This window comes from Callorhinchus milii, unplaced genomic scaffold (assembly GCF_018977255.1).
Source record: "Callorhinchus milii isolate IMCB2004 unplaced genomic scaffold, IMCB_Cmil_1.0 Scaffold4, whole genome shotgun sequence".
Taxonomy (NCBI): Eukaryota; Metazoa; Chordata; class Chondrichthyes; order Chimaeriformes; family Callorhinchidae; genus Callorhinchus; species Callorhinchus milii.
This window is the reverse complement of record NW_024704745.1, coordinates 77,790,004-77,812,100: the sequence shown is the minus strand read 5'-3', so window position 1 is coordinate 77,812,100 and position 22,097 is coordinate 77,790,004. Positions and strand designations below refer to the sequence as shown.

Below are 22,097 nucleotides of genomic sequence, written 5' to 3'. Positions count from 1 at the left end.
GGGTGGGGGCTGGAAGCAGAGCGAGAGGCAGGAGAGTGGATCCCCTCAACTTTGGACTCGAGGAAATCCATCATTTCCTCGCATTCAATGTTGGAGGAGAAGATGGCAGAGGCATAAGATGGTGGATGGAGGAGTTAGTTTATGGTAGAAAAGAGGAGTCTGAGGTTGTCCTTAGCTTCCAAGATGATTTTGAAATAAAAGGATGACTTAGCTGAGGCGAGGGCGGGGCAGGTAGGTCTTGGTGCAGTTCTGCCAGGTCTGACGGTGTGAACCATTCATTTGGATTTGTACCAGAGGAAGCACACCTGTGATTTGAGGGAGCGGAGGTGGCTGGTGTACCAGGGGGATTTGCGTGAGTAGGAGACGGTGCGGGAGTTGATGGGGGCAAACGTGTCGAGGATGGCCAAGAGGGAATTGTTTAGGAGGGTGACCAAGGCTTGCAGGAGGAGCGCCAGGGGTGTAGGACTTCAGATAGGATAATAGGAACAGGAGGAGGCCATTCAGCCCTTTGAGCCTGTTCTACCATTCAAGCCTGATCAGCCATGATCAGCCAATCACGGCTGATCTGTACCTCAGCTAATCTTTTCAATTCCAATTTCCTGCTTTCTTCCCATATTCTTTAATACCCTGACCTACAAACATCTGTCAAACTCACTCTTGAAGGTGTGGATAGATACAGCATCCATGGCCTTTTGGGGGAGAAAGTTCTATATTTCTACCACTCTTTGAGTGAAAAACATCCCCCTCCATTGCCCTCTCCGCTGCCCTGGAGATGCCTCCGGAGATGCCTCCAGGGCAGTGGGGAGGGCACGGAGGGGGATTTTTCTCCAGGGGCAATAGGACATGCATGTGGGGTGGGTGGCAGGGAGGCGGATTGAGGAGTTAAGTGATCTGAAATGTCTTTGTCAGTGACGTCAGAGACGGTAAGACCCCGAGTGATCACCAGGTCTAGCGGGTGGCCATGGATGTGAGTGTCGGAGTTGATGTGGAGGGAGAGATTGTGAGAGGAGAAGTCAGCAGATGTGGAGCAAGAGGGGGTGAAGTGGAGGTTGAAGTCACCTTAGATGATACAGATGCAGAGGGAATCCGGGAAGATGGAGGTATCAGTGTGAGGTGCAATGTGAGACCCGGGGAAGTGCAAGTCAGCAGAATGAATTAATTTATATTAGGTGATAAATAACCAATAAAAATTATTTATTAATTATGTAACTAATAAAAAAACATATTCAGCGATTTTTAATGACACAATTAATGGCACCTTCTCATGCCCTCTGAACACATGGTTTACACACAGCGCGTAATGGATGCCCAATTAAAATAGTTTCACAGGTAGAAGAGAGCCAGTTTTATTTCTCATTGTAGAAGGACTCTCACTGGAAAGAAAGAGCAATTAAACTCATATCAAGGTAGGCAATTAGCCACAGCCGAATTCAGACGAACCCAATTACACAGGTATCTCGCTGAAGTCTTTTGTACAGAGTGTTGTTCTATTGTTAATTCTACTGGGAAGAAGCCAAACCTCTGGTGTTGTAACTGTACCACATCAATGTAAATCAAACGCCCTGCTGACAAATCACATGCCAATGCTTTATTCCTCAAGTATGAGGATAACAAAGTATGCAACTAATTTGGTACAGACTCCAGGCTTCTGCAACTTGTATTCAGCTGCATGGACCCATATCACACCAATTCTAGTCAGGTCCACCTGCTTCTGTCACCGAACGGATTGATTTCAGGATGGTAGCATTCGCCTTCAAATCCCTTCATGCTCTGGCACCTCCCTACGTCTCCATCCTCCTTACTCCCTGACCCATTACTCGCCGTCTCCACTCGACCTGCTCCGACCTCCTCCTTGTTGCCCGGACCCTCTGCCCCACCCTCGGCCGTGCTTTCAGCCACTACGCCCCAAAGCTGTGGAACTCTCTCCCTCAATCCCTTTGCCTTGCTCCACGCTCCCCATTTTTCAGGTCACTCTTGAAGATCTTACTCTTCGACCGTGCCTACGTCACCTCTCCCGGCTTGATGTCAGCGCTCTGCGTGAGAGGCACTATATAAATGCAAGTTGTTTTGGTTATTGGGCTAAGACCATTTTACTAATAGTTCCTCTAAGATCTCACATCCCCAGCTCTAAAAGTAAACATTTTAACAGAACGATACAACTTTATAATAATCCTTGCATTTGGTATAGTGCCCTCCATTCCTGGGAGGGCGTCCTAAAGCACTTCACAGGATTTACTGTGAAGTGGAGTGACTGTGTATTTGTAGGTGAATGTGGCAGTCCACTTCCGCACAGTAATGTTCCACAAACAGCCAAGAAACCCTCCCATCTCTCTGCCTTCCCTCACCCCTACACCACCCCCCTCCCCCATGCTCGGGCCCGACTGAACCTGACTGTTCAGCGCTTTGGGATGTCCTCCCGACGTGAAAGGCGCTCTATAAATGTCATTTTGTTGTTGTTGTTTGGTTACTCAATCCATGTCTGTTTGTGGGACATTGCTGTGCGCAATTGGCTGCCATGTTTCGCCCACAAAATACACAGTCAATTCACTTTACAGTATATTCTGTGAAGCCCTTTGAGACGTCTCGAAGATGTGATTAGGTGCTATATCAAATGCAACGATTATTGTTATTATTATTACACTTTAAGCATCAACAGAAGATTGTGAGATAAGACTTTGAGATCGCAGTCCAGGTTGACGCTCCAATTCAAGGCTGGGGTTGTATTGCATTGTCGGAGGTGCCATCCTTCAGATAAGACGTAACAGTGAGGTCTACCTGTTCAGATAGGTGTTAAAGATGTCATGACACTATTTGGAAGTAGGAGGTAGTTTCTCCTGGTGTTCTGGGCAACAATCCTCGAAATAGAATTGATTATTTACTGCATGGCTGTTTGTGGGACATTGTTGTTTGCAAGTTAGCTGCCATGTTGGTCTACAAAATACACAGTCACTACACTTGACAGTAGATCTTGTGAAGTGCTTTGAGAGGTTTTGATAAGCCGCTATATCAAATGCCAGAATTATTATTATTATTATTAGAATGGCAAGCTGGAGAAATTTGCATTTGTTTTTAAACTTAATTGATCCTATGGGGTAAAATTAGCTTCATTTCATAACTCTGTTTCATGTGATAATTATCACACATGAAGCACAGGTGAGGAAACATTTCACTGAAGGGTGTTCTGAGGGCATGGATTTAAGATGATAACTAGGAGCATGAAAGGGGAAGTTGGAAGGAATTTTTTTTCTCTCAGTGGGGTTGTTGGAAGATGGAACAGGGTTGGAGCAGAATTGACTGGAGGCACTTAAAAGGGAATGATATAAGCACATGCAGAGGAAGGATGATAAGAGTTTCCAGGGAAAGAGCAGGTGATTGGATTGGGATAGATGCCTTCATTGCAGGAGCAAACCTTGATACTAATACAATAGATCAAATGGCCTCCTGCTGTCTCACAGGTTTTATTTTCTACGGCACAGATCATGAAACATCAAGAATTTTACCCCAATATGTTTTAAGCCAACGCGTTAGACACCTACAAGATTCCTGCAGTAAAGACATCTTATACTCCTGTGAGATTCTCTTCTTGCCTTCACTGCAGTAGAAAGCAACCATTTAATATTCATCAGCTGGAGTCCTTCATCCCAGCAGAACGAACTGAAACTGCCATTGAGAAGTGCAAGCCTTTCAAAGCATAAGGAATGGCAGATGCCTGGCAGTATGTTGCAATTAAAAGCTTAGAATATCCATGGGACCAAGGTTCAGACAGCTCCAGAGTGTCGGAGAGTAAGGTTTGAGTGATTTAAACATGTTGTTTAGGATTCCGCAATTGCTTTAGGAATAAAGGAGTCAAAGTTGTCACATGTGATGTGCTAATCATTCCCGGTAGGAAGAAATCGTTGAGGAATACGATTAATAAATCAAAGACAGCTCTGTGGACGTACTCCCTCCCCACACTCTGCAACAGTGGTTGGGTTGGAAGGCACCCTCTGGTGATTGCACAGTTATCTCATGGAGAGATCATTTGAGTGACAATTATCAGAATACTTCAGTAACTCAACAATCGCAAGTAAATCAGAGTAATGTTGGCATCACGCTGAAAGTGCAATGGCTGTTGTCAACAGCTTCAAGTCATTTACAATAATTTATGTCTATAAAGTGCCCTTCATGTCGGGAGAATGTCTCAAAGTGCTTTACACAGTTGGCTGGAAACCTAGACTGTATGTGGGGGTGGGGGGGAGATAATAATAACCCTTGCATTTGAACAGCGCCTTATCACGTCTTCTAGACGTCTCAAAGCGCTTCACAGAATATACTGTGAAGTGAATTGACTATATTTTGTGGGCAAAACCCGGCAGCTGATTGCGCACAGCAGCGTCCCGCAAACAGTGGTGGGTTGGGAATGGGAAAGGAGGGAGAAAGAGGGAGATGATAATACCGTAATGGCTTCCTTAATTTCTATAGTTAAGTTTGTTATAATAGTCCTTGCAGTTGATATAGCACCTTATCACCCCTTTGGGACGTCTCAAAACACTTTACAGAATATAATGCAAGGATTATTATTGGTTTTATTATTGTTATAATTTGCTGGTGACACTGGCTGGGCAGCTTGGCTGAGTGAGGTTTATTGCTGTTAGATAACTGAGCTGAAGAAATGAGTAAATCGAGCCTTGATAACCTTTTGCGTTCAGCCCTCGTGTTATTGGCACAAACTTTGCTGCAGCTTGAGATACATTTCACACACCAATTCTCTGAGGCAGATTTCAATCAGTTACTACATAGATATAGTGCAGCAGAAATACACAGGGGCTTTCTTGCTTGACTTACCAATGATGAAAGATACAAAGCAAACAATATGTAGAAAGCAAATAACACAAGATGGTATCACATGGCAGGCCTTACATGATTGTTTTCCCGCATCAGTTAATCGGGATTTCTCTGCGTTGCGAACAGAATTCTAAATGAAAACAAAATTGGTCACTCAATCCACAACTGTTTGTGGGACACTGCGGTGCGCAATTGGCTGCTGCGTTTCGTCCCGAAATACACAGTCGCAGTCACTTTACAGTCACTTTTGTAATGTAACGAGGCGCTATATCAGATGCGTGGGCTATTATTATTATTATTATGAACAGTGTTGCTCATTTTCTTGTCTCAATTGAAGGAAAAAGACTGAGAACTAATAGCGCAGAATGTAAAAAGTAAGAGCAAAGAAAAAAGTGTCTATGTAAGACCAAGGGTAGTTTTAATAGCCTGTAGATTGTAGCTGGAACGCCCTCTACACTACAATATTTCGGAACTCCTGGGAATGACCGAGAACAAGATTACTTTCACCACCATTCTCACCATTGCCTAAAGTTCCTGTCTGGAACCAAACCCAGGTTCTCTCGCTTGCGAGGCGAGTGCTCCAACCACTAACCTAAAAACTTAAACTCTGGAACACTCTCACCCAACCCCTCTGCCTTGCCCCCCCTCTCCCCCTTTTGAAGTCCCTTTCTCTTTAACTGTGCTCACGGTCACCTACCCCCACCTCCCCAGTTCGGAATCAGGCTCCGCCACTATTAAGCACTCTGAGACGCTACTCTGCATGGGGGGGGGGGGGGGGGGGCACTATAAAAGTACAATCTGTTGTTGTTAAGCTACAGGACTCGACAACGGTGCACACATGTGTTATGGGTGGGGGATAGGAAAAGAAACCATTTTTAAAAGTAATGTTTGTTCTGCTCGCTACTTCCCCGGTGAGTACTGCGAGATGACAGTGCTTTCCTCACATTGCTTCTGGCTTTAATAAATCATTTGCGGTGTTAAAATGGCAGAGTGCCACCGCTGAAACCTTTAAATATTTAAAGAGTGTTTGTTGCCCCTCAGTGTAAATGCTTACATCAGTAATCTTATTGACCACCGGGGGTTAAGCCCTCACCACGAGTTTGATACAGCATTTAGGTCAAAGTATTTACACCAGCCAAATGCTAATCTGTCACTTTCGCTGGTATATTCAATACCGGATCAATATCAGAAAGCCTCAAGTGCTCAGAGGAGCTATGAATTTAGGCGCTTTCCTTCTCATCTATTCCTCCACTTATTTTACAAACCTCTCTTCTGCTCCAGTGGTTTGAACCTCTTTGCTGCCATACTTGTATTACAGTTCAAGGAGGGGGGTCTTGGCTTGTTATTAAACCATCACTTGACACTGGGGGTGGTCTATTGACTAAGGTGGGAAAGCGTTAGTGATTCACGAGTCATGGTTTCAAACACAAGATAGACTTTGTGATGCACGTTTAGCTATTGAATGAAACGTCTGCGTTAATGCACAACAATAACTTGCATTTATATTAAATGTAGGCCCTTCACGTAGGAGAAATGCCCTTCACTTTCAAATCAATTCATGACCCTGGCACCTCCCTGCTTCTCTGGTCTGCTCACACCTCACTCCACTATCCACCGCCTATGCTAAGTTATTGGGTCTTCGAATTCAAGATCCTCATCCTCACCTACAAGGCCATTCACGGCCTCGCTCCCTCCTACCTCTCTGACCTACTATCCCCCTACCTACCTGCCCGTACCCTCCGTTCCTCTGGCTCCGGTCTGCTCCACATCCCCCGCCCCAACCGCCCTACCATCGGTGGTCGGGCTTTCAGCCTCTCAGCCCCGAGGCTCTGGAACTCCAGTGCCTTCGCCACCTCCTCCCTTTCCTCCTTCAAGGCCGGTCTCAAGACCTTTCTCTTTGACCGTGCCTTCAGCTCCCCTCTCAACTCTCTACCCCCTCCTCGCTCCCTCCCTTCCCTCCCCTCACCCTGAGCATTTCCCCCCTCCTCGGGTCCTGACCCAACTGTACAGCGCCTTGGGACGTCCTCCCGACATGAAAGGCGCTCTATAAATGGAATCTTGTTGTTGTTGTTGTTGTTCTGTATGTCCTCATCTCTACCCTTTGGAACTGTATCCTACAATCCCTTCGCCTCGCCTCACCCCCTCCCTTGCCTCCTTCAAGGCCTGGCTCAAGACCCTCCTCTTCGACCATGCCTTCGGCCACCCTCCTATCTCTACCCTCCCCGCCCTCCACCTCTGCTGATCCCAACCCCGGCGCTCGGGCCCCGACACCTGACTGTTCAGCGATTTGGGACGTCCTCCCGATGAGAAAGGCGCTCTATATATGTAATTTTGTTGTTGTTGTAATCCCTCCATCTTGCCCTCTCTTTGCTCGTCTTCAACAAATTCCACCTGAAGACTTTCCTCTTTGTCTGTGCCTTCGATAACCTCCCTTCTTTTCAAGCTCTACTTCAAACCTCATTAAGCTGTTAAGCACTCTGAGATGCTACCTGCGTGCTGGGTGCTTTATAAATACAATTTGTTGTTGTTAGGTGGGCAAAGGTAGCCAAAAGCGCAGTCACAATATATGTTTTGCTCTATGTGAAGTGATGCACACTTTAGGCATAAAACATTTTTAAGACTTAGTGAAATTACAACAATACAAACAGTCTAGGAGTAAAGATTATAAAGAAGGGCGCAAACTATTAGGTTGTAAAGAGAAATGTGTTATTTCTTGTGGTGTTCTGACCAACAGCAGACTCGAGCAGATAACCCAATGGAGGGAGCTGTGAAAGGAGTGAAGTGGGAACAGAGTGAGGCCTCTGCAACAGGAGTTTAGTGAGAGTGAGAATTTGGTGCAGAGCGGTAAGGAGGTGCAATATAAACGCCTTTCATGTCGGGAGGACACCCCCCAAAAAAAATGCATCAGTCCCCCAAAATAAAAAAATAGTCATTCACTTTGTGGTTGTTTGTGAGGCACTGATGTATAAAAACTGACTGCCATAATTGCCCCCAAATTCCAGTACTCCAATTTATGGTAAAATTGTGTGAAGCGCTTCAAGACACTCACCTGCTGTGAGTGATAAAGGTAAGTATTTATTATTATTGTCAACGGGTACTTGAGGTTACAGTGATGTTTATACAGATCACTCAGGTACACAGAGCTACTGTGCTATGTCACAAAGTAGGATCCGGAAGAATCCATGCACGGCAGGATTCCCCGAGTCACACCGTTAGCACTTTGTTGCTATTAATCACCATATATTATGTATTTTTGTGCATAAATTGAGACACTGGCTCGGTTCGTATATCCCTTGCCTCTGAGTCAGAAGGTAGGTGCAAGCCTTACATCAGGACTTTGAACTCAGTCCAGGCTGACACTTCAAAACAGTATTAGGATTGCACAGGTACCATCCTTTGGATGAATTATCAGAGCTGCCAACTTTTCGATGAATTATATTAAACTGAGGTCCTGCCTGTCTGTCCAGATGGATATTAAAGATCCCATGGCCCCTATTCAGATAAAATCCAAGATTTGGCTATGTTTTCTCATGGCTTCCAGTTTCGTCATGAGGGCTTCATGAGGCACTATGTGGAAAGCCTTGTGGAAATAGATGGATGCGATGTAGGAGGATTTTCCCTTAGCCTTGCGATGTTCAGCGATCTCATACAAAGCCACAACCTGCCTCACACATTCCTCGTTGGAATGGAAGTCAGGCTGTTCCTTCCTGATCAAAACATGCCCCCAAAATGGAAAAGAACCTCCTATTCGGAAAAGTGAAAGGAGTTTCTCCCGATGTTCGGGCCCTACATAGATCATTCACTTCATGGCTGTGTGTGGAACACTGCTGTGTGAAAATTGATTGCCTCATTTTTATTACAGTAAATCCTCTGAAGAAACCATAGGCAAGTTTCGTTACACCGCACACCTCTGTTTACTTAGTAGAAAATAGGGTTATTAGTTGATTCGTAATAATCCCTCCAAAAAAACACATGGTTACTCAATCCATGACTGTTTGTGGGACACTGCTGTGCGCAATTAGCTGCCGTTCAGAGAAGGATAATTATTAATATTACTTATTAACAATAACATCAAATGATAACGTTATATATCACCCTTCAAGGAGGGCAACATCTCAAGAGTGCTTACTAAGTGAATTTATGGTATTCTGATTAACGTAGCATAGCAAAAATAGTAGAATTCAATGGAAACACTTTGGTTTAAACTGATGTGCCATAGAGGATTAATTCTATGTTTTACAATAGGTAGGATGCTCTTTCACAACAATTCTCTGCGGAAGATGTTAATTACTTAAACATTCTGCTATTCGATAAGTGGCAACATGTTCAGCACTTTCAAAGTTTTTCGAGAGACACTCATTTTCCAGGCAATGAAAAATAAGTCATTTGTGCCCAAATTGTCTATTATTGCAGGAGGCAGGTTGCAAATTGACATGTCCGTGCTCCATCAAAACGCAGTTCACTACTTATCTGCAAATTAGGTGCCCCTGCACCACTGAACATTAATGCCTTCCAACACGCTTGCTTCCATAAATACGCTATTTTATTAGACTGAGGGTGGGAGGCTTGATTCTAATCAACGCTTGTCTGCCTTGAGTCCGTGTATCCCATGAAAAGTGATTGTGGAGAGTGAGCCCAAAACTGCCGAGTGCTGATTAGACTTGAGCAACCTGTCTGTAGATCAATCAGTATGATAACAGCTGGAAGCTGGCTGCAAGTTTGTCAATTTCTTTTCACTAATTCACCTGCCCTCTGCAAAGCCCCAAATCATCCAAATCTCCGTAGCTTGTATTCTCTCCTGCATCAGGCTCCAAACATCCATTAGTGCTATCCTCATTAAAAGTGAATGTAGAGTCCTGTAGCGTATTGGCTAGAGCGCTCGCCTCGCAAGCGAGAGGACCTGGGCTTGATTTCTTGGCAGGGCGAAACGTTAGGCAAGTTTCCTTACTCCACACGCTTCTGTTTACCTAGCTGTAAGTAGGAACCCAGTTGTTAGTCGATTGGCAGTTCGCTTTTCTGTGGGTAATAATCCCTTCCAAAAAAAACAATAATGATAAATTGGTCACTTCAATCCACGACTGTTTGTGTGACATTGCTGTGCGCAATTGGCTGCCGCGTTTCGCCCACAAAATCTACAGTCAATTCACTTTACAGTATCTTGCATTTGATATAACACCTTATCTTGCATTAGATGTGTAAAAAAAATTCTCCTCATCTCCCCTCTGCCTGTTAAGGAGGATATTCAAGATCCCATGGCACTATTCAAAAAGAGAAGGGAGTTTCTCCTCATTTCCTGGCCAACAATGTCCCAGACAAATTTGATTATTCACTTCATGGCTGTTTGTGGGACATTGCTGCGTGTACATTCACCCACAAAATACACAGTCACTAACCACACTTTACAATATATCTTATGAATCACGTTGATGGGTCTTCCTGACATGAAAGGCACTACAACAATACAATGCTTGTTACTATTATATTGTGAGTAACTTCAAGCCTCTGGTTTACATAGGCCTCTGCTTTGCATGGATCAGTATCATACTGGACAATTACTGTGCCACTGAGTTGCTGGAAAGCATTGGTTAAATTTCCAGGAGGCTATATAAATGTAAGTTATCATAGAATCATAGATTTATACAGAACAGAAGGAGGCCATTCAGCCCATCGTGTCTGTGTTGGCTCTTTGAAAAGAGCTATCCAAATCAATCCCATTCCCCCGCTCTCTCCCCATAGCCCTGCAAACTTGTCCTCCCCAAATAATTATCTACTTCTCTCTTAAAATCTGTTACCGAATCTGCTTCCACCACCCTCTCAGGCAATGCTTTCCAGCTCCGAACAACTCGCTGTGTGAAAACATTTCTCCTCACCTCACCTCTGTTTCTTTTAATAACTATTTTAAATCAGTGTCCTCGGGTTACCGACCCACCCGCCAGTGGAAATAATTTCTCCTTTTTCACCCTATCTGTGTATTTTATGGGAAATATAGTGCTTTATCGCATAGTTAGGCTTTGAGAAGAAATGCTAATGGTTATGATGATGCCAGGAATATCAGTACAGAAATGGGGAGAACCAACTTCTCTGGATAATCTATAAGCTGCTGCTGGAGTCTGTAGATGCCAATCACTGGAATGAGTTCACCTCGTGCTCTCCTGCAAAAGATCTGGCACCATTTGATTTGGGGATAAGTCAAAAAGCCATTAATGATCCTTCAAGGAAAGAAAGTAACATAGACATTAAGGAAAGATGGAATGATCTGAATTCTAAAGCAAGGTGGCCCATCGAACATTCGCACCACAGTCAAGTCAAATACACGTTCAACCAACAGTGTGTTTTACTTGATTCAATATTTCTTGATTGATGGCATAAATGTCAGGGTTTTTAATAGAGTACATAAGGAGAAGTGACTGTTTCCTCTGGCGGGTGGGTCGGTAACCAGAGCACACAGATTTAAGATAATTGTAAATCCAAGTTATTGTAAATGGATATGGGGCGGTGGGGGGAAGAGAGAGAGAGAGATGGGGAGTGTGATTAAGAACAAATACTTAGAAGAAGTCAGTTATTGCACAGATATGATAGTCAAATGGGCTTATAAATAATAAAAAATAATCCTTGCATTTGATATTGTGCTTTTCAAGTCTTCTCAACTTCTCAAAGAGCTTTACAGAATATACTGTACAGTGAATTGACTATATATTCTGTGGGCGGAATACGGCAGCTAATTGCGCACAGCAGTTTCCCACAAACAGTCGTGGATTGAAGTGACCAATTTATTATTTGTTTTCTTGAGGGATTATTATCAGGCGCGTAGAGTAAGGAAACTTGCCCAAGGTTTTGCTTTAGTAGTGTTTATTAGTAGTTGATGCTGGTGTTAATTTTTGTTGCATTTTGCCATGGCGAGTGTGAGCTTAACAAAACACAATCCTGCTCTGAAGCACTGACTGTAGCAGAGCGGTTGGCATGCTCGCCTCGCAAGTGAGAGGACACAGGTTCGATTTCTGGGTGGAGCGAAACCTTAGGCAAGTTTCCTTGTTCCACACAACTCTGTTTACCTAGCAGTAAGTAGGAACCCAGTTCTTAACCAATTGGCGAATTGCTGTCTGTGAGTAATAAACCCTCCAAAAACACTGGTCACTCAATCCATGACTTTTTGTGGGACGTTATTGGCTGCCATGTTTCGCCCACGAATATACAGTCAATTCACTTTACAAAATATTCTGTGAAGCTCTTTGAGACGTCTAGAAGACGTGAAAAGCGCTATATCAAATGCAAGGATTACTATTATTATTATGTTGTTTTAGTACTTATTTTCGTGGTTATATCTTTAGGTCAGTGGCAAAAATCCGTCCTTCGTGTGAGACGTTAAACCAAGGTCCCATCTACCTGTTCAGGTGGATGTTAAAGATCCCACGACACTATTCGAAAAGAGTTTCTCCTGGTGTCCTGGCCAACAATCTTCCAAATAAAATTGGTCACTCATTTCACGGCTGTTCATGGGACATTGCTGTGCACAATTGACTGCCACATTCTGCCCACAAAATATACAGTCACTGCACTTTACAGTATATCCTGTGAAGCTCTTTGAGATATATCAACCTGTATTATTTTATTATTATCAACAACTTGATAAAGCGCTGTATCAAATGCAAGGATTCTTATTATAAGAATCATACCGACTGTAGCCCTGATAATTTCATTTTATAATCAAAATCCATGGCTCGGGCCTGGTGTAAGAGGAATAAATTCTGAGAAACAACTTGACAAGATATGGCTCTTCAGCCTTTAAAATCAATGTCTCAAAGAGGTGTATAAGATGGTAAACAGAATAAAGAACAATACTTTCAGATAGACCAAGGGATTTGTAAGATGTCCATTGCAATGCCATCGTCACAGAAGTTGGCGCTGAGATTAGCACTCTAGTACATTCCAGCAAATGGGATTCATGATCGACAAATTGTAAATTTGTTTAAGCATTTTCCTTCCAACTCTATCTCGGCTGACCCACGTTGATTTGAAGCACTCTTAAATAATAATACTTAAATAATACTTATCGAACACACATTTCATCGCAGGTAAACGGACTTCAATCGCTCTGCAACCCGGAGACAGTCAACAAGTTCAAAAACCAACAGACACGCTATTTCAATACCTGCGGTTGATTCCACGATTTCTGTTGTGTTTCTTAAGCCCAGGAAGTCAAATTGATAGAGACGCCAAGATTTCTGATCAGACGCTTCCACTGAATTCTTCCTCCATCTGTAAATCATTTCTTCCTTGGGATATCCGTCTGCAAACACAAGCAAGCGCAATATTAACGCCCAATGCACGGCTATCCAGAGATAACTTGTAAAATTTACATTTTTTTGAAAAGGCAAATCACAAACAAGTGTCCCTGATTTTCTTTCTTATCAAATCACTTTTTTTTTTACCCAGAGAATTGTTATGATCTGGAAAGCACTGCCTGAAAGGATGGTGGAAGCAGATTCGATAGCAACTTTCAAAAGGGAATTGGATAGGTACTTGAAAAGGAAAACATTGCAAGGCTATGGGGTAAGATCGGGGGAGTGGGACTAGTCAGATAACTCTTTCAAAGAGCCGCACAGGCATGATGTGCCGAATGGCCTCCTTCTGTGCTGTAAGAGTCTATGATTCTATGAAACCATGAAAAAGGACCTCAATTTAAGATCATTCAAAACAATCCTGGCCAACAGTCACCCAGATAAAATTGGGCATCCGCTTAATGGCTATTTGTGGAACTAGCTGCCACACTTGCCTGCAGGGTGCACAGTCACTACACTCTGCGGTGAATCCTGAGAAAAGCTTTGAGACATCTTGCTAAGTGAAAAGATCCCATATCAAATGCAAGGAATATTTAAAAAAGAAACGTATCGAGGAGGGTTCGGAGAATATTGTTTTGCACTGAGGTTTAATTGCACATGGAAAGCCCTACCAAAAATAACAACAATTTGCATTGATAAAGCGCTCTTCACACAGGGCAGCTATGGGAGCACTGAAAAAAACAATGGTTTAAGCAGAAAACATAATAGTTATCAGAAGGGCGTTAGACAACTGCATACATATGCAGTGGAGCACTGCTATAATACAGTAGTTCATAAAATCCTAACCCATCTGACTACATGGAATTACACGGACAGTTACAGAACAGAAACAAGCCATTTGGCCCAACTTGTCTGTGTAAGCGTTAAAGCTCCACATTGCTCTTATCAACCTCGTAACCTATCCAGTATATCATGATAGCATCTATACCCTCAGGTATAGATCGAAATTATATTGATACTTTTGCTTTAACCACAGTTTGGGAGGCTGAGAATAATGTTAAAGATCCCAGGGCGTTATTCAAAAAGGGAAGCGAGTTTCTCCCAGTGTCCTGGCTAACAAGCCCACAGATTAAATTGGTCATTCACTTCTTAACTGTTTGTTCACATAGATTTACATAGACTGTACAGCAAGAAACAGGCCATTCGGCCCAACCAGATAATGTCCCACTGCTTATTGGTTCCCATACCCATTATTCCCTGAGCGTGGAGTCCTATAGCACACTTGCCTCGCAAACGAGAGGACCCAGGTTTGATTCCTGGGCAGGGCAAAACCTTAAACAAGTTTTCTTTCTCTGCACGCCTCTGTTTACCAAGCAGTAAATGGGAACCCAGTTGTTAGTCGATAGGCGGATTGTTTTCTGGGGTTAATAATCCCTCCAAAAAATAACTTGGTCACTCAATCCATGACTGTTTGTGGGACACTACTGTGTGCAATTTCACCCACAAAATACAGTCAATCCACTTTCCAATATATTCTGTGAAGTGCTTTGAGATGTCTCAATGACATGATAAGGCACCATATCAAGTGCAAGGATGATTATAATTATTATTATTATTATTCCCTTCTCTCTCATGTGTATATACAGCCTCCTCTTAAATGCATCTGTATGTCAATCACTACCTTGGGATGGCCTATCGACATGAAAGGCACTATATAAATGTAAATGAGTGAATTGTATACTATCTGATTCAACCACCACTTTGAGTTCAAGCGATTTCCACATTCTCGCTACCATGGCACTATTTAAATAGAGAAGGAAATTGCTCCCAATAACCTTATCAACAATTCCGCAAAATTGGTCATACACTTCATGGCTGTTTGTGGGATATTGCTACGTGCTAATTGACTGTCTCATTTCACCCACAAAACACACAGTCACTATACTTTACATTTTGTATACCACCTTGTGGAAGGATTATTATTATTATCCTCTGCGTGAAATAGTTCCTCCTAAATTCTCTTTTACATCCCCTGGTCGTTATCTTATACTTGTGTCTCCAAGTTATGGACTCCCCAACCAGGGGAAACAGCCTATTTATGCTAACCTTATCAAACCCTTTTATATCTTTGAACACCTCTATTAAGAATATAAGAATTTGCTGGGCAATAGAAGACTAAGGTCCATCTAGTTCGCCTTCCACCATCCTGGCAGTCGCTTGATATGTCATGTCCCAAACTATATACTGTATCCTGAGATATTATTTTATAGCAGAAATCTATCTAATTTGCTCTTGAAAGCAACAACATTTTCTGCTTCCACCGTCTCCCTCAGGAGCATGTTCCATAAGTTTACTACTCGCTCACTGAATAATAATAATAATAATAATAATAATAAGTGTTGAATAATGAAGTAATAATGAAGTAGTGTTTCCACAGATTTGTTCTGAATTGACCCCCCCTTCAATCGTAGACTGTCTATTAATAATAATAATAATAATAATCCTTGCATTTGATATAGCGCTTTTCACGTCGGGAGGACGTCCCAAAGCGCTTCACAGAACACACTGTAAAGTGAACTGACTGTATATTTGTGGGCGAACGCGGCAGCCAATTGCGCACAGCAATTAGGTCTCCTCTTAAATGTTTCTTCTCTATCAAGAAAGTCTGTAACCTATCCAGTCTATCCTGATAGCAACAACCTGCCAACCAAAATCTCCGCTGTATTCTTTCCATCACTGCTATATCCAAATCAGGCCATTCACCGCAACTAGTCCTTGCCAGTGTTTATATATTACATGGGTCTCCAACTATTCCTAACACATCCTCCATAACCCTCTACTAGTGAGGGTAAGGATGTGAGCAGCGGGGTTTGGGATCAGCTCCAAATAAAGTCATTACACTTCACATTATGCCCAGTGAAGTATTTTGATTTATCCTCCAAACGTGAACGGCACTGAATTAAGCGTAATATTATTTTGACCACCTCAAACAGGTCATCGCTCAACCTCCTCATCTCAGCTGTAGAAAACATAACCCATCAACCCAGCCTCTCATCATAGTCTGCTCTTGATAAACGTCTACACCGGGCTGTGGTATTACCAACTCATCCATCAGGGAGACTCATTCTTCATTTATGTCCACAACTCCACGTTGCAAGATATATTGCGCTGTTAGCTTGAGGAAACTCAAATTGATAGAAATTATTCAGGCTAGAGCTGCGTGGAATGGAAACATTAGTGTTCTATCTGCAGGATGTCTTCTTGCTGTTTCTCCTGACTGCCTCATCTCCTCTTACACTTTACATTGTTGCCGGTGGATTTCATGTCACCTGTCAATGCATTCTACGAAACGGTGATGGATTGTAGATTAGTCTGCCATTGGGACGTGTCTATGTGGGGACTCGCCAGGCCATTCTCTAACTGGAAACATATGGAATTTGCAAGAGAATTTTTCTGGATAGTCAGAAAGCCACAAGTTGGGACTTGGAACCCATTTGATCCCTTCTGACACTCCAATACTCCCATCTAAAATACCGCATTTACCAATTTAAACTGTGACTTGAAGTCCTGAGGTGAGGCTTAGAGCTCACACGTTTCAGACCCTGAGGCGAGTGTTATCAACTGAGCCCAGACTGACACCCACAACATAAATCTAAATTGATGCTCAGCCACCTGAGTTGAGCTCATCTTTCAATGAGAATGGATGGTGCAGCTTCTCTGCGCGCACATTAGAGAGGAAATGGCCATTGCCAGTGTGTGCACCGACTGCATCTTTTATATTAACACAGAACCAAATAGACAGCCCAAACAGATGACTTCGTGCAACATGGACGGTTAATTGCTGATCTGTCCTGATGCTTTACTGCCATAAATACCAGCGTTTGTTCACGAAACTGCTACTTTCCATAAAGTTTATTAGCTGCAGTCTGTCTCTGTCTCACTCTGTTGACATATTCATTGCTGTCCAAGTCACTTCTGGTGACTCCCTAATGCTCTATTGATTTTCCAATAACGGGAGTCTGGCACTGAGAGATCGGATCTCTCACATTACGTGGGAGGCTTCTGGTGTGGTCTCAATGCATCCCAATGTGAATGAAATACAGCTGTTGAACGGCTGCCCCTATAGTTAACATGCTACAGTGTCAAGGAGCCCATAACAGATGCACGAGAGCACGCACACTCTTCCTCACATAAACCAAGCATGGGGGTATTTGATGGGAGTAAGGCATCACGATAGAATTGAACCCTACCGACATTCCCTTTGCTCGTCGAAAAACTGGCCTGCTTCATGTCGCCTGCCCTATCTGCCCTGCCATCAGCCGGCAGACTTTGAGTCATCCTTCCCCCACTCATTAGAACTCCATTCCTGAATCTCTCTGACTTGTCCACTTCCCAGTTCCAAAGCCTGCCTCAAAGGCTACACATCTTTGATCACACGTTCATCTCCCCCTCTCCCCACCTCCAACCCACCCTCTTCATCTCCCCTTTTCTGGCTGAGATGCCCAACCAGCCAATAAAGCAAATAAAGTGTTATTGACATGTCCTGCCTGCCACAGTGAAAGGCGTAATATAAACATTAATTATATTATTGACTCACTGAAACTGCACTGAGATGTAAATCTCATTGGAGCAGAGTTCCCCTGTCGTACAGGTACAACAACAACAACAAATTACATTTATATTGCGCCTTTCACGCCTTTCATCTAAAATACTTAACATCCGCCAGGCAGCCTCATCCACCTGCCCCTTGTCACCCACCACCACGCCCTCTCTGTCCCCCTCACCTTCCTCATCATCTGCTCTTATCACCACTCCCATTCTGCATTCCTTCCTTCCCATCTCTCCCTCCTCCCTCTCACCCACCAGCACCCCCATGAAACCCACCACCTGCTGCCTCGACCCCCTCCCCACCAACTTACTGGTCACCCAGCTCCCCTTCCTCTCCCCACTATTGGCTGACATCACCAACCAGTCCCTCTCCTCCGGTTCAGTCCCTGCCTCCCTCAGAACTGCTGTCATCACCCCCCTCCTGAAAAAATCCTCCCTGGATCCCTCAAACTCCAGCCATTACCACTCTATTTCTAACCTGCTCTTCCTCGCAAAAGTTCTAGAACCCGTCGTTCCAATCTACTTCGCACACACCTCTCCTCCCACTCCCTCTTCGAACCCCTCCAGTCCGGTTTCCGCCCACAGTACAGAGACTGCGCTTGTGAAAGTTACAAACGACATCCTCTCTATCTGTGACCAGGGCTCCCTCTGCCTCCTTGTCCTCCTGGACCTCTCTGCCGCGTTCGACACAGTCGATCACGCCATCCTCCTCCACCGCCTTTCCTCCGTCATCCACCTCAGTGGGACCGCACTCGCCCGGTTCGAGTCCTACCTCACAAACCGCCAGCAGTACATCTGCACAAACGGCTTCTCCTCCCGCTCTCACCCGGTTACCTGCGGGGTTCACCAAGGATCCATTCTTGGCCCCCTCCTCTTTCTGATCTACATGCTCCCTCTTGGGGATGTCATCCGCAAACATGGGGTACACTTCCACATGTATGCGGATGACACCCAACTCTATTTTTCCACCTCTCTTTGCGACCCCCAGTCCCCTGATGTTCTGTCAGCTGCCTGTCAGATCTCCGGAGCTGGATGAGCGCAAATTTCCTTCAGCTGAATGTTGACAAGACGGAAGATATACTCTTTGGCCCTCATCAACGTCTAAAATCTCACGGCTCTCACCTCCTCCAACTACCCGACCTCCTCCTAAAACTCTCCGAACCCGTACGCAACCTAGGCGTCAGGTTCGACCCCCAATTATCCTTCCTCCCCCACATCCGGTCCCTCACCAGCACTGCTTTCTTCCACCTCCGATTCATCGCTCGTCTCCACCAATACCTCTCCCCAAAAGCCGCTGAAACCCTGGTCCATGCCTTTGTCACCTCTCGGCTGGACTACTCTAACGCCCTCCTCGCCGGTCTCCCATCTACTACCATCCATAAAATCCAAATCATTCAAAACTCTGCCGCCCGCATTCTCACCCGCACCAAACTCCGCTCCCCGATCCCCCCAGTCCTGGCCAGACTGCACTCGCTGCCTATCCCAGAGAGGATCGACTTCAAGATCCTCACCCTCGTATTCAAGTCCCTGCACTCCTCTGCACCCCCGACCTCTCTGACCTCCTCTCTCCTCAAAACAGTACCCGTTGCCTTCGTTCCTCCGGGTCTGGCCTCCTCCTCGTCCCCCGAGTCCTCCGCTCCACCCTCGGCGGCCGTGCCTTCAGCCACTATGCCCCGAAGCTCTGGAATTCCCGTCCTCACTCCCTTCGTCTCACCCCCTCTCTTCCTATTTTCAGGTCTCTGCTGAAGACCTTTCTTTTCGACTGCGCCTTTGGTCACCTTCCCCCCCTACCCCTGGCTCCTCCCCCCTTCCCCCTGGCTCGGCCGCGGGATCCGTTACTATGAAGCGCTCTGAGACGCTGTCCGGCGTGAAGGGCTCTATATAAATCCAAGTTGTTCTTGTTGAAAGGATGTTCCAAGGTGCTGGACGGTTAAGGATTTGCACCCGAGCTGGGTTGGAATCAAGAGGGTTGGAGGTAGGGGGTGGGAGTGTGGCTGAAGGCACAGTCAAAGAGGAAGGTCTTGAGATGGGCCTTGAAGCAGGCGAGGGAGGGGGCGAGGCGAAGGGATTCGGGGCTGGAGTTCCACAGGGTGAAGGCAGAAATGTTGCATTTTATCTAGCGCCTTAGCATCTCGTTGAGGAGTTATCTCAAAGCGCTTCACAGAATATACTGTTAAGAGAATTAATTGTATATTTTGTGGACGAAATGCAGGAGCCAATTGCACACAGCAATGTCCCACAAACAGTCGTAGATTGACTGACCAAATTATTATTATTTTTTTTAAGGGATTATTACCCCCGGAAAGCGATCCACCAAATAACTGACAACCAGGCTCTGACTTACTGCTAGTTAAAGAGAGGAGAGTGGATTAAGGAAACTGGCCGAAGGAAAAGAAACTACCTAGGAATCGAACCCGCTTGCGAGGTGATTCTATAATCAATACATTACAGGATTCCAAGTTATTAACGTGTCACATTGGTCCTGGAGTGCGATTCACTGGACAGTGGGGGTAGAAGTTTCCTTTACATGTAAACTCTAACATTGTGCACAGAAATGAACTGATCCTTCAATATGCTGGTTTGGCTACTTGCCCAGAAGGTTCCAGTTTTGGCCATGGCTTGTGGGAATCCAGCAGTGAAACCCTCCTGCCTTTTACCTTTGTTTCACACGAACCTGGTTAAAACAGATGAAGCGAGAGGCCAAAGCACAAATAGCCTCAAAGGCCATTCTGCACAGCTGGTGAAAAACTACCGGACAATTGCCAGACAACTTGCCATTCAGTGTCTGGAGATCACAACCACAGGTCTGCTACTGCAATGTAGAGGTTAACGCACTCACCTCATAAGCGAGAGGACCCCAGGTTTGATTCCCAGGGAGGGCGAAACATTTGGCAAGTTTCCTTACTCCACACACACGCCTCTGTTTACTTAGCAGTAAGTAGGAACCCGGTTGTTAGTCAATTCGTGGATCGCTTTTCTGAGGGTAATAATACTTTTCTCAAAAAATGTGGTCACTCAATCCACGACTATTTGTGGGACACTGCTGTGTGCAATTGGCTGCCGAGTTCACCCACAAAGTACAGTCAATTCATTTTATAGTATAATCTGTTAAGCATTTTGAAACACCTCGAAGACGTGATAAGGCTTTATATCAAATGCAAGGATTATTATTATTATATTAGTTTTGGACACAGCTTCACATAGGCATAAGAGGCTGCACAGAAGACAGTTACAGGGAAGAGCAGTAAGTATGACTCCACAGTGTTAGAGGAATGAGTTGTTTGCAATGATTAGACAAGTGAGAGGTCTTCAGTCTTGAGAGATGACACCTCAGGAGGTACCTTATAGAGCTGTTTAAAATTGTAAACGAGATCTAAAGAGCAATTTCAGGACAGACACCAGGAAGTATTTCTTTATCCAGAGGGTAATAAACTACTGGAATAGTTTGTTTCCAGGAATAGTGGTAGAGGCCAGCACATTGGACTCATTCAAAAAAACAGCTTAATGCTGTGATGGGAGGAGTGTAAATTGGGTATTCTGGAAGGATCCTGGGAATACAATACAACCAACATTTATAATAATATTAATCCTTGCATTTGATAAAGCGCTGTATCATGTCGTCGAGACGTCTCAAAGCCCTTAACAGAATATACTGTAAAGTGAATTAACTATATATTTTGTAGGTGAAATGTGGCAGCCAATTACGAACAGCAGTGTTCTACAAATGTTGTGGATTGAGTGACCAAATTATTATTATTTTTTGAAGGGATTATTACCCCCGAAAAGTGATCCACTAATCGACTAACAATTGGGTAAACAGAGGTGTGTGGCGTAAGGAAACTTACTTAAGGTTTTGGCTCGCCCGGGAATCGAACCTGGTTCCTCTAGCTTACGAGGCGAGCGCACAAACTAATATGCTAGAGGACTCCGCAATTTATCACCTTTAATGTCTGGAGGAAGTCATGAAGCACTGGAGGGAACTCAAGCTTGGGATGGGAGCTGAGGGCTGGGGAGGGAAAAGATGACTGAGTCTACGTGATCTGGAATTCCAGAGGCTTCTGGACATTTTCCACTTTTTCACTGAGTGCTCCTGTTGATGGACTAAGGCTCCAAATACTGCTGTAACTATGAGGTGTCTTTAATTGACTGTTGAGTTGTAGATGTTCGAAGCGCTTATGTTTTTGTCTTGTCTAAAGAGGAGACCGAATGCTAATTTAGGTCGTGTCTCCTACACGTAGGGTGCATCGACACGGAGCTCACCACACAACCTTCTGACCCAGAGGCAAGAGTGCTATCCATTGAACTAAGCTGATCCCTGGGCCATTGATTTGCAGAGTCAGCAGGAACCAAGGGGGACGAAACCCAACCCATTTCACTCGGCATCAG

The 22,097-nt window shown here is 44.4% G+C and overlaps 1 protein-coding gene across 3 annotated transcripts in view; it reads right to left on the bottom strand.

The window, feature by feature from the left end:
• The window catches only part of LOC103177225 (gamma-aminobutyric acid type A receptor subunit gamma3), a 189,809-nt gene that overhangs the window by 65,362 nt on the left and 102,350 nt on the right, over positions 1–22,097 (bottom strand). For all 3 annotated transcript variants that reach the window (XM_042334260.1, XM_042334258.1, XM_042334259.1), the window contains exon 6: positions 12,974–13,111. In XM_042334260.1, the coding sequence (XP_042190194.1) occupies positions 12,974–13,111 (138 nt within the window). The remainder of the gene's footprint in view (positions 1–12,973; positions 13,112–22,097) is intronic.